A 13,513-nucleotide genomic window follows, 5' to 3' on the forward strand; every position below is an offset into this window, starting at 1 on the left:
GGTTGGGCATTACAAATTGCTCCTGAAACAATATAAATGTATATTCAAAACTTTAGATGGTGACAAGGACTTCAATAGTTAAATTACCAGATGAAGCTGAGAGAAAACTGACTTTGATATAAGAGAAATAACAGAAGGCACATGTGGATTGTGTGGATCTAAATCTTAACTTTATTCTGCTTATGTTACCCTGCAAACATTACCCTACAAGAATTTTAATGCAGAGGGAAGATATTATCTTGGAATGGATCCTTTTACCATGTAAACCAAGCAAAAAATTAAAAACTTAGTGGGAAAGGTCTCTGGGTTAATTCTAAAAGGAAAATAGAGACTTTGTCAATTTGCAGAAATAGACCCAGCAGAAATTATGCTACCTTTTAATAATGATGAAATTGTTAAATTAAGGGCAAAAGGTGAACCTTGGCAAAGTGCTTGTAGTAATTTTTTGGGAGAGATTAACAACAACTATCCCAAAAGAAAGAAAATTCAACTTATAAAGAAAACTAGCTGGATCCTTTCTCACATTGTACTAGATACATCAATAACTGGAGTCCCTACACTGTGTGCTGTTGCAAATCAGGAAAGATGGGTTACAACTCAGAAAATTTAAGTGGGTCAAAGTCCTTATGAATCTGTTCAAAAGTTAGAATTACATGCTATTCTCATGGTACTAAGAGATTCTAAAGAACCTCTCAACATAGTTATGATAAACAATATGCAGAAAGGGTTGTTTTGCATATTGAAATTACAGAATTTATACCAGATGATACATAATTGGCTTTATTATTTATTCAGTTATAAGGTACAATTAGGAATAGAAATTTTTTTTTTTTGATTTTTCGAGACAGGGTTTCTCTGTGGCTTTGGAGCCTGTCCTGGAATTAGCTCTTGTAGACCAGGCTGGTCTCGAACTCACAGAGATCCGCCTGCCTCTGCCTCCCGAGTGCTAGGATTAAAGGCGTGCGCCACCACCGCCCGGCAAAATTTTATATATACATAAGACACATCTGATCCCATACAGGTCTGCCAGGTACCCTAGCCCAAGGTAATACAGAAATTGATCAATTATTGATTGGAAATATGGTGAAGGCCTCAATTTCATAAAAAACATGTCAATTGCAAAGGTTTAAAAAAAGGCAACAAGGAAATTATAAGGAAATGTTCTGCTTGTCCTTTATACAACCAAATACTACTACCTGCAGGAAATAACCCAAAGAGTACTTAAAGGAATGAAATCTAGCAGATGGATATACTCCATTTTGTAGAATTTGGAAAACTAAAGTATGTACAATGCACCATTGATACCTATTCAGGTTTTCAATGGGCAACTGCTTTCAGTTCAGAAAGGGCTGATTTGGTAATCTCACATTTGCTAAAAGTTATGACCATTGTGGATATGCCTGTAGAAATAAAGACTAACAATGTCCTAGCATATGTCTAAAAGAAAATGAAAGAGGTTTTTTTTGCTTATTATAATAAAAAGCATATTATAGGTATACCATACAATCCTACAGGGCAGGCAGTTATTGAAAGATCAAATTGAACTCTAAAGAATCTGTTAAGTGAATAGAAAGAGATAATAAATACCCCTAGAAATAGATTCTATAGTGCTTATTAACTTATGTTAATGAAAAAGGAACAACAGCTGCTGTGGGATAATGCTCTTGTATGGAGCAATCAGACTAGGAGAATTCTGGGAAGAGAAAAGGGAGAGTATCAATTGTCGGCCAGATTCAGAGGAAGCAAGATGAAAATGCCATACTGAGAAAAGGCACCACGTCAAGTGGCTAAACATAGATAAAAATTATGGGTTAGTTTAAGTTGTAAGAGTTAGTTAGTAATAAGCCTGAGCTAAGAGGCCACACAGTTTATAATTAATATAAGCCTCTGTCTGTTTTCTTTGGAACTGAATGGCTGTGGAACCAGGTGGGACAGAAACTCAAGTCTACAAATGGTGCCAAACATGGAGCTTGAATACAAGATTCTGAGATTAAGAGTCTCATGTTCTACCTGCTGAGCTATCTGGGTGATTAGATTCGGGGTTTTTGATTTGAAAGAAAAAATGGGGAAATGCTATTGGATAATGCTTTTGTGCACTGTAAAGATTTGTCACTCATACTGGTTTAATAAAACAGTGATTGGCCAGTAACCAGGCAGGAAATATAGGCAGAGCAACCACACTAGGAGAATTCTGGGAAAGGGAAAGGCAGAGAGTTAGTCGTTAGTCATACACAGTAGAAGCAAGGTGAAAGTGGTGTACTGAGAAAAGATACCAAACCCCGTGGCTAAACATAGATAAGAATTATGGGTTAATTTAAGTTGTAAGAGCTAGTTAATAATAAGCCTGAGCTAAGAGGCCACACAGTTTATAATTAATATAAGCCTCTGTGAGTTTCTTTGGGACTGAATGGCTGTGGGACCAGGCAGGACAGAAACTTCAGTCTACAAATGGCATTCAAATGTTTGACAAGAATTTTCACATAATGCTTGAGAAAGCTCTTTTAAAAAAAGAAAGAAAAGGATTCTAGACAGACAAGAAGAGAGTCAAGCACAGCTTCTTAGTAATTGTCTTTACTACAGTAGGCTTTGTTTGCTAAAGGCAAGCAGAGACAGGCTCTATTAAGAGAGGCTTCGTGACTCAGCATTTGTGGTAAAAACTTTGCAGCTCTTTTGAGGCCCTGCCACCAAACACTTAAGTGGGGTTTATGACCAGTTGGCAGCCTGCTTCTTAGTGGGGGCATGGACCTAGAAAGTCCACAGAGTTGTGGCAATCAATATGGCTCTTGCCTGTACCTCCACCACAAAGCTAGACTTGCAGAAAGCTAAGGAATAAGGTGAAGAACTGCCAAAGCCGCTGCTTTAATCCTAGCCATGGCATTTATGAGATTAAAGACTCATGTGCTTTAAATGGTTTACAGTATGTTTAAAAATATACATAGGCTTGGGAGAGGAAAAAAGGTAGAAATAAAAGAAATAGAATAGCTAGGGTGGTGGCAAACATCTTTAATCCCAGCACTTGGAAGGCAGAGGCAGATCTCTGAGCTTGAGTCCAGCCTGGTCTATAGAGTGAGTTCCAGGAAAGCCAAAGATGCACAGAGAAACCCTGTCTCAAAAAGCAAATTTTTTTTTAAAAAAGCAAAAATAAAAATAGAGTTGAAAAATAAAGCCATGTAAAAGATGGAAAATACAGAGAGTTTCAGTACTGTATGCTATTGTGTTGTCTTTGAATTGTTTGCTGAGGAAGGAGCAACACCTGCTAAAAGACATTTGATTATAAAGGTGCTGATTTAATCTTACATATATATTCTGAAAATGCCTTGACTTCAAAATTTAAGTCAAAAGGTATGTTACTGTGGAGAAGAGGTTATACTTTTGTTTCCACAGGAAATGAGAGGGTTTAAATTCATTAAGGTTTGATCCCAGCACTAGGGAGGTAGAGACAGGAGCATTATAGGCGGGCAGAGAGAGGAATATAAAGGGGAAGAGACTCACTGGAGTGTGGAGTCTGAGGATTCATGGAGACAGGATTTCGCCCTTTTGGTCTGAAGATTTGATAGAGGTAAAAAGTCTCTCTAGTTGTTGCCTGCTTTGCTTCTCTGATCTTCAGCTTTAATCCCATTATTTGTCTCTGAGTTTCTATTATTCGTGCTACCCTTGTGATTCTAATGTCTCTATCTCCTAATGCTGGAATTTCAGATGTGGTTTGTGTGTGGGTGGGTGCTAGGGATCTGAATTAAAGTTCTGATGCTTGCACTTTACACACTGAGCCATCTCCTCAGCTCCTACTCTATTGTTACTTTGTTGCTGTGGGAGATTACACTCAGGCATTGTGGATTAAGCAAGTGCTTTGTTATGAGTAGTGTCCCTAGCTACTGTGTGCCATTTGGTGACATTATTTCAGCTTTGGTTATAGAAACACTTTTTTATTGAATCCCATGTCCCTTTGACATACTCCTGACACAGGGAATTTTTTTTTAATTCCCCAATACTTACTTTATGACATTAAAGATAACTTGAAGCTTATCTTTTGTATTTTCTTCCTGAAATGAATCAGGAGGAATGTTGTTTCCTTTTTTGGAAAGTAGTATTTAAAACCAAAATGTGGGCTTTGATCATTGCTAACCACTGTCATTCTTTTAACTGAAAGCAAAGAAACAGATGTGTCTGTATTTAATTGGTTTACGATCTGTAGGGAACCATGTTTACTATAGCATGCTAAATGTGAGTCTATTCTGACATCTCCAACTTAATCTATTATCCCATTATGCTAGTTAGATTTGTGAACTTGACAAAACTAGAGTCACCTAGCAGGAGGGAACCTGAATTAAGGAATTGCCTCTATCAGATTAACTTTGGCATGTTTATGGGGCATTTTCTTGATTAATGATTGATGTAGGAAAGGTATAGCCCACTGTGGGTGGTGCCACTACTTTGTCAGTTGTCCTGGGTTGTATTTTAAAGCAAGGTAAGCAAGCCAGTAAGCAACATTCTTATTCTCTATGGCCCTTGCTTCATTCATTTCCTGCCTCCAAGTACCTGCCTTGACTTCCTTCAATGAATAGACTGTGATTGGAAAGTGGAAGCTAAATAAACCCTTTCCTCTCCATGTTGTTTTTTGTCATGGTGTTTATCAGAGCAACTGAAACCAAACTAATTAATGGATTAGTTTTTGTTGTTGTTTTTGGGTTTTTTGCTTGTTTTGCTTTTTGAAACAGGGTTTCTCTGCAGTTTTGGAGCCTGTCCTAATGTGGTAGTAGCTCTTTACAGCTGAGCCATCTCTCCAGTTCCATTGTGGATCGTTTTTACCTTCTTTCAGTTATTATAATCTTCCACTCCAACAGTGAGAAACTTGGTTCCTACCACCTCTCACCTGTTTGCTACTATACAATGTATGTAGAGTGGTCGAGGTTGAGCATCACTAGTGTGAAAATTAAAGTTTAAAGTGCTCTAGAATCTTAAACTTGGACATTTACACGATGCCACAATTGGAAAATTCCAAACCTATTCACATGTGACACGTTGCCATCAAAATCCTGGTATACTGGAAATATTATATAAAATCACCTTCAGGCTATATGTAAAAGATACATATGAAATACAGATGAATTTTGTGTCTAGTTTTGGGTCCTATCCTTAGGATAGCTTATGTATATACAGATACTCCTAGAGTCTAAAACACTCTGGGCACAAGCAGTTTAGATTGGATACTCAGTCTGTGTCAGAATTACCAATTTGCACTCCCCATCCCGATGTCACATAGAATATAATGCTTGTGTGTGATTCCTCTTTCTTAGAATATAATGCTTGTGTGTGATTCCTCTTTCCTTTCTTCTTACAGACTCCACTTGTTTTCAGGGTTACTTAGGTTTTTCACCTTTGTTGATTTGTTTCTTAATTCGTAATACAGATGGATTGCCATTTTTCATTACATTTGGGATTCCTCAAACCTACTGAATGAGTATTATTTGCACATATAAAGGCTTATTACTCTTTTTCTTACAAGGTTTTGTTGGTGTTTAGCAAACACGTGGTCATGTTGGTCATTACAATGCCATATAGAATAGTTTCAGTGTCCTAAGCTTTACCTGTTTAGCTGTCACCTTCCTCTTCTCTACTTTCTCCTGGTAGCTGCTGTAGTTTTCACTTCCCAGAATGTCACAGATTAAATCACACAATATATAGCCTTTTTGAATGACTTTTTTGACTTTGCAATATGCATTTAAGATTCATTATGTCAGCCAGGTGATGGTGGCATACACCTTTAATCCCAGCACTCAAAATTTGAGGCCAGACTGGTCTACAGAGTGATTTCCAGGACAGCCAGAGATACACAGAGAAACCCTGTCTTGGGGTGGGAGGAGATTCATTCATGTATTTTTGTGGCTTCATATGTCATTTTCTCTACTGATGAATAATATCCTATTATATGAATGTATCAGTATTTGCTTATCTTTTTACTTATGTTGAAAGGAATCTTAATTGTTTCTATCTTTTGGTAGTTATAAAGAAAATTACTGTGAACATTTGTTTTCAGTTTTGTTGTTGTTGTTTAGTTTTGCCTGTTTTGTCTTACTAAGAAGCCCTAACTGGTTTGAAACTCCAAGAGATCCCCCTACCTCTGCCTCTTGAATGCTGTGGTTAATGGGATGTGTGACTGTTTTTCATACATGTATGTATGTGCACCTTATGCCTACGTGGGTCAAAAGAGAGTGCATTGGATACCGTAGGACTAGAACTACAGATGGTTGTGAGCTGCTGGTGAGTGCTGGGAAGAGCAGACAGTGCTCTTAACTGCTGAACCAACTCTCCAGCCCTCTTTTCTGTTCGTGTAAGTGTTCTTCCAAGGTGAGCTCTAAATTGAGGGATATTTGTTGGCTCTAGTTAGTTAATCCATTGCTGATGAGATTTAGAATAATAAATGTATCTTTCAGGTGATGATGGTGCACACACCTTTAATCCCAGCACTTGAGGCAAAGATAATTGGATCTCTGTGAGTGCAAGGCCAGCCTGGTCTATAGAGTGAGTTCCAGACAGCCGGAGCTACACAGAGAAACTCTGTCTCAAGGGAAAAAAAAACAAAAGAATGTGCACATCTTCATGTCTTCTTGGGTTAGGTGAGGATGGCTTTAAAGAATAGTTTCTGTGACTGTCAGAAAACTTGCCAAATGGGTGAATGGATCAGCCATCTGGTCCAGGTTACAGAGGGAGACCACTTACAGTTTTACTAAGTGTATAGATCACTATGTGGGTAAAAATCATATTTGTCATGCTGGCACTGTAGCTTAGTTGCTAAAGTGCATGCTTAGCATGTAACTCTGGCTACATCCTCAGTGCCACATATGCTGGATTTTGGTGCTGCGCATGCACTTGATAGGCAGAAGTTCAAGGGCATTGTGTCATGGGTGCAGGTGTGTACACATACACTAATAATAAATTTAAAATCATGTTTTTCAAATCCCATGTAAGCTGAAAATACTGACTCTTAGGGACAAATAAAAGACACTCTGAAATCACATTACAGTCATGAATGTGACAGACATTGGCTACATACTATTAAATGGTTAAGGCTTTTTTGCCCATAGGACATGAAAATAGGTAGCTGGCCTTGTGCTCATTTTTATATAAGCAAAATGTCTTACAGATAAGACATTTTGGGGGTTCATAGTATGTATAATTTCGGCTCCAGAAGATCTAATACTTTTAACTTGCTGCAGCATGGTTGGGCTTTAATGGCCTATTAGATCTGGTAGTCATCTGCAGTTGGAACTTATGAAGTCCCCTTGTATCTCTTCAGATGTGCTTCGTCTATTTTACATACTAGAGAGTGCAGTGCTGTGATTTGGGAAATAACTAGAATGCTCCAATATTGTCAGGCTTCCTGTCATAAATTCTGAGTCTAGAGCTAAAACATTTTCAGTTTGACTATGATACCTTTTAGAACTTTAAGTGTAGGGCAAAGTTTCCTTTTATAATATGTGTGTGACAAAAGCCAATTAGTGACACCGAGGGTTACACAACAGTGGGTTTGTTACAGAGTGTCCTGGCCAGAGGGCCTGTGTATCAAAGGCTGGCAGGAAAATGGCACAGGAAGGCGAGCTTCCAGTCCCACATGCTTGGCCCTTGTTTGAAAGGTATACAAGCCTGGGAAGTGCTGTTTATCTTTTCCAAGGGAAGTTCCTTGTTCTCTCAGTGGCCAGAGGCCAGTTTGCTTAATGCACAGCCAGACCCATGGGCCACGTGAGCCAAGTACTGAGCAAGCTTATTCACCAAGAACTTCAGTGTATTTCGTATTCAAGTATGAGGAAATGGGAGACTTAAGACAAATGACTATTTTGCCTGCTTTTCATTTTTTAAAAAAAGTTTTATTTTTCTGGTCATTTTCCCTTGACTTTTGGAATTTTCAGTATTTTTGAAAAAAATCAGTGTTTTTCTTGGAAAAATATTGACAGTATTGGAAAAATAGATAGTCCTTAGTTTAGAGTATGCCTTTTGAATGAATAGTCTTGTGGAGAGAACACAAGCAACAGATAATAAACAGCTGTGGGTACAGTTATATTTGTAAGAGTTCTACAGCCAAGCCAAAAATAGTGTTCAGTGTCCAGAATCTTTAGGGCAGACAACATTTTCTGTCATGAACCAGGCTGCCATTTATTGTGGTGGGGTGTTTTGGCAGCACGCTGAGAAAGCTCTACAGCCATCTAGGGTTATTTTCTTTGATTTTATAGTTAGCATTTCAGTAGCTTTTCGTTATCTTGCACAATATTGAGTGCACACTATTTATTAACTTGCCCCTAATGAGCACAGTGCCTGAGCTTGCTCCCCAGTACCACTCTGATGTGAGCCACAAATGTTGTACAGTGAGTGCACAGCTGACAGCTGTGGACAGGTCCACAGAGTGTGATCTGGTGGAGAACCCTATTTGCAAAGCTTTGGGAACTCTTTTGGATAGTAACTGTCAAGTTTGTAGAACTCTTGTGAAATCATGACATTTTTCCCTCTCATAATAGAATTCATTCCAAAATATCCCAGCAATGTATACTTTCCCCGACACTATGGGGCCCTGGTATGAAAGCATTCATTCAACCAAACCTTTGTTCTAGTCGAATCTACATAAAGCTAGACTCCCCCACAATTATCCTTATTGACAGGAGTTATTCACAAGAAAGGAGCCCTGAGCAGAGAGACAGTGTGTCTGCCCCTACTGATGAACAGGTCTGGGTGGCCCTGAATTGTCTAACAGCCAGCTTAGGAGAGTATAGCCTGCCGGCCTTTGCTCTGCCTTAACAAGCTATTAATATTCTGCACTTACCTTCACCTTTCATTTGACACAGGTCTTAGTCTAGGAAATTAACTGTTTGTACTTTTACCCCTAAAATATATAGGAAAAAAGCTTGGGTTGCTAAACCAGCCCCGGAGATACCCCTAAAATATATAGGAAAAAAGCTTGGGTTGCTAAACAGCCTTTTCACCTCTGTGCCAGCAGATACAGCACCAGGATGCTTGGCCCAGTGGCAAGCTCCATCCTAATCCTTCTGGTATCTGCTGGGCAACTGCACAGTCATGCCCCTTCTGAAACATAAGGCGCCTACCTCGTCAGTCTTTTACCCATCCTATTAGCCCTAAAAAAAAGTATGCTTGTTAACTATGTGTAGGTATATAAACTGGAAACCTTGTGGGATGGGTAGAACAGCAAGGAACGACGAGGGACATCGAAGAGAAACATCCAAAGGAAACATCGAGAGAACATTAGAGAGAGCACAGGAAGAATAAATAGGACATAACTAAAATATTTATGTAGCTAATTTATTTCATTTACCCTCAGACCTTATTAGTCAGATTTTCGCCTGCTATAGTAATCCTTCTGAATCCTGAGAGGCTTATTGGGGCTTACCCCAACATAAACCTTGATACCACTAGGAAACCCCCAAAATGGTTAAGACTGTGTGGGCATGATGGTACAGATCTATAATCTTAGCATTTTCAAGACTGAGACAGGATAACTAGTTGGAAGGTAGCAGGATGCATAACAAAACCCTGTCTCATGCCTGGCGGTGGTGGCGCACGCCTTTAATGCTAGCACTTGTAAGGTAGAGGTATGCAGATCTCTGAGTTTGAGGCTAGCCTGGTCTAGAGCCAGTTCCAGGACCTGCTCCAAGGAAACCTTGTCTCGAAAAAACAAAAAACAAAAGAACTGTATCTCAACTAAAACTAAAATGATAAAAAGTCTAGGGGTGTGCCTCAGTGATGGAGCACTTGCTTAAAATATGCAATATGAGCCAGGTTGTGGTGGCGCATGCCTTTAATCCCAGTACTTGGGAGGCAGAGGCAGGCGGATCTCTGTGAGTTCAAGGCTAACCTGGTCTACAAGAGTTAGTTCCAGGACAGGCTCCAAAGCTACAGGGAAACCCTGTCTCGAAAAACAACAACAAAAACAACAAAAAAAAATGCAATATGGGCTCAATCCTGAATACCAACACACACACAGCAATAGCAACAACAGCGTGGTTTGGGGGAGGGGTAAAAAAACAGGCGAACTTTATTTAAAAAGCCATGTCCGGTAATGATATTTCAGTCATTAGTGGGCTGTATGCTCAAGATTTTATTGCCTGGTGATGCAGCAGTCTTTGTGTGTATAACAACCAAACTCTATGTGCTGTTGCTAGAATGTGTCTACATCAATAAACAACTTTATCATGCTTTATCATTTAAATTATGTATGGCACATGCATGTAATCTTAGCATTCCAGGCGGATTGTTACTGGGCTACATGGCACAGCATGTTCTAGGGAAAGACTTTGTTTTAAAAAAAAAAATTATGTCAGTCCACTTAACATGGACAGACTGGTTAGGTAGAGAACATTGCGTTTTCTCCAGATAGCTCAGGAATGGTAGTGATTTACTGGTATGAAGCCTCCTAGGATGTCAGTTTCCATCAGCATATTAAATTCATGAAGGGTATATAATTTCCTACAATTTTTGCTTAAAAGTGAATTTGTTTTCTGTCATCTTCTGTATCCCAGTGGATTATCCTTATTGGACCTAGGAATGAGAGTCAATTGGGTTGCATGCCTGTTTCCTAATAGATAGTTGATTTAATATTTAATATTGAGTCAGTGCAGTGATCATTTGAGAGCCGGACTTTCTGTCCTGTTCTTTCTTCCCTTTAACAACAAGTATTACTACTGTTCTAATCCAGCTGTATGTTCTCGTGGCCTGAGGGGGCTCAGTGGGTGAGCACTAGCTGTGAAAGCATGCAGATCTGAGTTCAGATCTCCAGCACCACATCTGAGCACATGCTGTGTCTGTAACTGCAGTGCGCTGGGGTCAGAGACAGGAGGCTCTCTGGGGCTGCCAGCCTAGCTCCAGGCTCAGTGAGAGACCTCATCTCAAAGGGATAAGAGCGTGATAAATCAGGTCACCTGACTTCCTCTTGTGGGGACACACACACCTGAAAACCTTTTAAGATTTGAATCCACGCTGAATTTTCACTGTTTGTATACTTTATTTTTCCTTAGTTAGTATTGATTATGTATCATGTCCTCCCAGCACCTCGTTACAGCACTCAGTGTTCTCTCACGAAATGTTTGGTAAACAATTGAAAATGGAATTTAGTCTAAACCACTTCTTATTTTGTGGGGTTACAATCCGAGTTAACGGCGCCTCTCTGTTCTTTACCCTCATGTTTTGTTTTCCCTCAGAGACCAAAGTCACATAGTCCCTGCTAGCACAGCTTTTCCGTACTGAGACCAAAGTCACATAGTCCCTGCTAGCACAACTTTTCCGTACTGAGGCATTAGATAAACATTGAGTTATATTTGCATAATATATATTCTTCAGAATAATGTTAAATGGCCTTGCTAGTGTTGATTAATTTGTCAGTTGTTTATTGACTGCCTAGAAACTGTGCTGTGAACATTTTGCTTAATGGAGATTGAAGCCCTAAAATGTTGAATAGCAAATACAAGATTATACATAATTCTTACTTTTTGCTTTTGTTTTTAAAACAAGATATCAGGTAGCCTAGGCCAATGGATGACCTTGAGTTTCTGTCCTGCCTCTTTAAGTGCTTGGATTACAGGTTTGCCCCACCATTTCCAGTCTTTGTGGTACTAGGAATTGAACTTAGGGGTTAGTGCATGCATGGCAAGTTCTCTGCCATCTGGGCTTCAACTCCATCCCCAAATTATATAACTATGTGTGTACATTGTGCATGTGTGTGTTCATGTGGTTATATGCATGTGTGCATGCCCGTGCACATCCACATGTGCATGTGAGTGCCAGAGGTAAACATGGTGTTCTCTTTCATCCCTTTCCATCTTATTCTTTGAGACAGAATTTCTCTCACTGAACCTGGGTCTCACTGATTTGGCTAAGGTGTCTGGCTCACCCCGTAAGCTCTCAGGGATCCTTCAGTTACAGATGCGTCCACTTTTGCATCCAGCTTTTACATCCGTGTTAGGGATCCGACTCAGGTCCTCATGTTTGTTCTCACATACTTTAATGACTGCCATCTCCTCAGTTTCTAGATGACATAACATCTTGATGACAAAACTAGATTAAAGATCTTCTAACTCTTGGCACATTGAAAGATTATGAAAAGGGAATGCAGTTGAGCTGAAATGAGTTGCCTACCTGTATGTGTGGGTGTCATTTATTCTCTGAATAATTGGTTGGGAGAATTTTACAGGGCTTTCTGGGTGATTGCTAGAGTAGTGTTGATTGATATGCAGCAGCCAAGTAGAGTCTGAGATGGGGTTGCTGCAGTTGTGGTGTTTATTTTGCTGTGATCACTGTCTTTGATAGTCCAGACAGTGTTTATGTATAGAAGAGATACAGTTCTGAGAAGAGAGACCATGGTAGCCAAAGACTGAAAGACATTTCAGATTATCTGGATCTGTTGTCTGGATTCTTGCCTGCTGTGATCCCGCCTGAGAATAAATTAAGTTAGAAAGGACCTTGGGTGCACAGAGAATAAGAACTGAGTGGCGTCTTCCTGTGAACCATTGTTGTACTTTGGTAGCAGCAGCCATCCTGGCCTTGCCATGGCTCTTCCACTTCTCATTTGATAAGCTTCTGTTGCCTTGTTGGTGGGGCACACCTGTAATTCAAGCTGTTTGGGAGTTCAAGGCCAGTTTAGTGGGCTTATTGATGACCTCATTGACAAAGAGCTTCTGTTATCACCTCTTCCCGTACGAAAGGCAGCACTGATTAAGATTTATAAGAGTATTGCTCATTTCATGTTTAGTTATTTGAATGGTTTTTAAAATTTATTGTTCCATGTAAGATTTGTGCTCTTCTCCTTTTTTGCTACTTATGTGATTTAGAAATACCTTTCCCTTTATTTCCTGCACACTGATTTTCATCCTTATTTTTCCCCTCAGGGTCGTCTAGTAGCAGGCACCCAAATCAGGCAACCCCAAAGAAAAGTGGTTTAAAGAATGGCCAAATGAAGAGCAAAGATGACGAGTGCTTTGGGGATGACATTGAGGAGATCCCAGACACAGATTTTGACTTTGAGGGGAACCTGGCCCTTTTTGACAAGGCAGCTGTGTTTGAGGAGATAGACACCTATGAGAGGAGAAGCGGCACCCGTTCCCGGGGTATTCCAAATGAGCGGCCTGCTAGGTACCGCCACGACGAAAACATCCTCGAATCAGAGCCTATTGTCTACCGTAGAATCACAGTACCACATATTGTGAGCAAGGAGTTCTGCACAGGTGAGTTCCGTTGAATCCACCATGGGCCACTCTGCCTTTTGAATTTGCTTAAAACCGAAAAACCTAATTGTTTGAAAGTCAGCATCTTGCATCAGGAATTAGTGACTTGGCTGTTGATGTGATGTTATTGTCTGTTGGGGACGATGGCTAACTTAGCACTGAGCTGTGGTGGAGGGGCAGTTTCAATACTTGTTCCTCTATGTCCTGTATCTGGCAGACTCCGTGTTAATCTTAAGTCTGGTTTCCCTGATAAGTGTTTGTTTCACCAGAAATGTAGCTCTGTTTACTAGTTATTG

At 39.8% G+C, this 13,513-nt stretch overlaps 1 protein-coding gene across 2 annotated transcripts in view; it reads left to right on the forward strand.

The window, feature by feature from the left end:
* Edc3 (enhancer of mRNA decapping 3) overlaps nucleotides 1-13,513 on the forward strand; it is a 43,775-nt gene that overhangs the window by 16,416 nt on the left and 13,846 nt on the right. For both annotated transcript variants that reach the window (XM_038321553.1, XM_038321552.1), the window contains exon 4: nucleotides 12,882-13,217. In XM_038321553.1, the coding sequence (XP_038177481.1) occupies nucleotides 12,882-13,217 (336 nt within the window). The remainder of the gene's footprint in view (nucleotides 1-12,881; nucleotides 13,218-13,513) is intronic.

The sequence above is a fragment of the Arvicola amphibius genome, chromosome 3 (assembly GCF_903992535.2).
Source record: "Arvicola amphibius chromosome 3, mArvAmp1.2, whole genome shotgun sequence".
NCBI lineage: Eukaryota > Metazoa > Chordata > Mammalia > Rodentia > Cricetidae > Arvicola > Arvicola amphibius.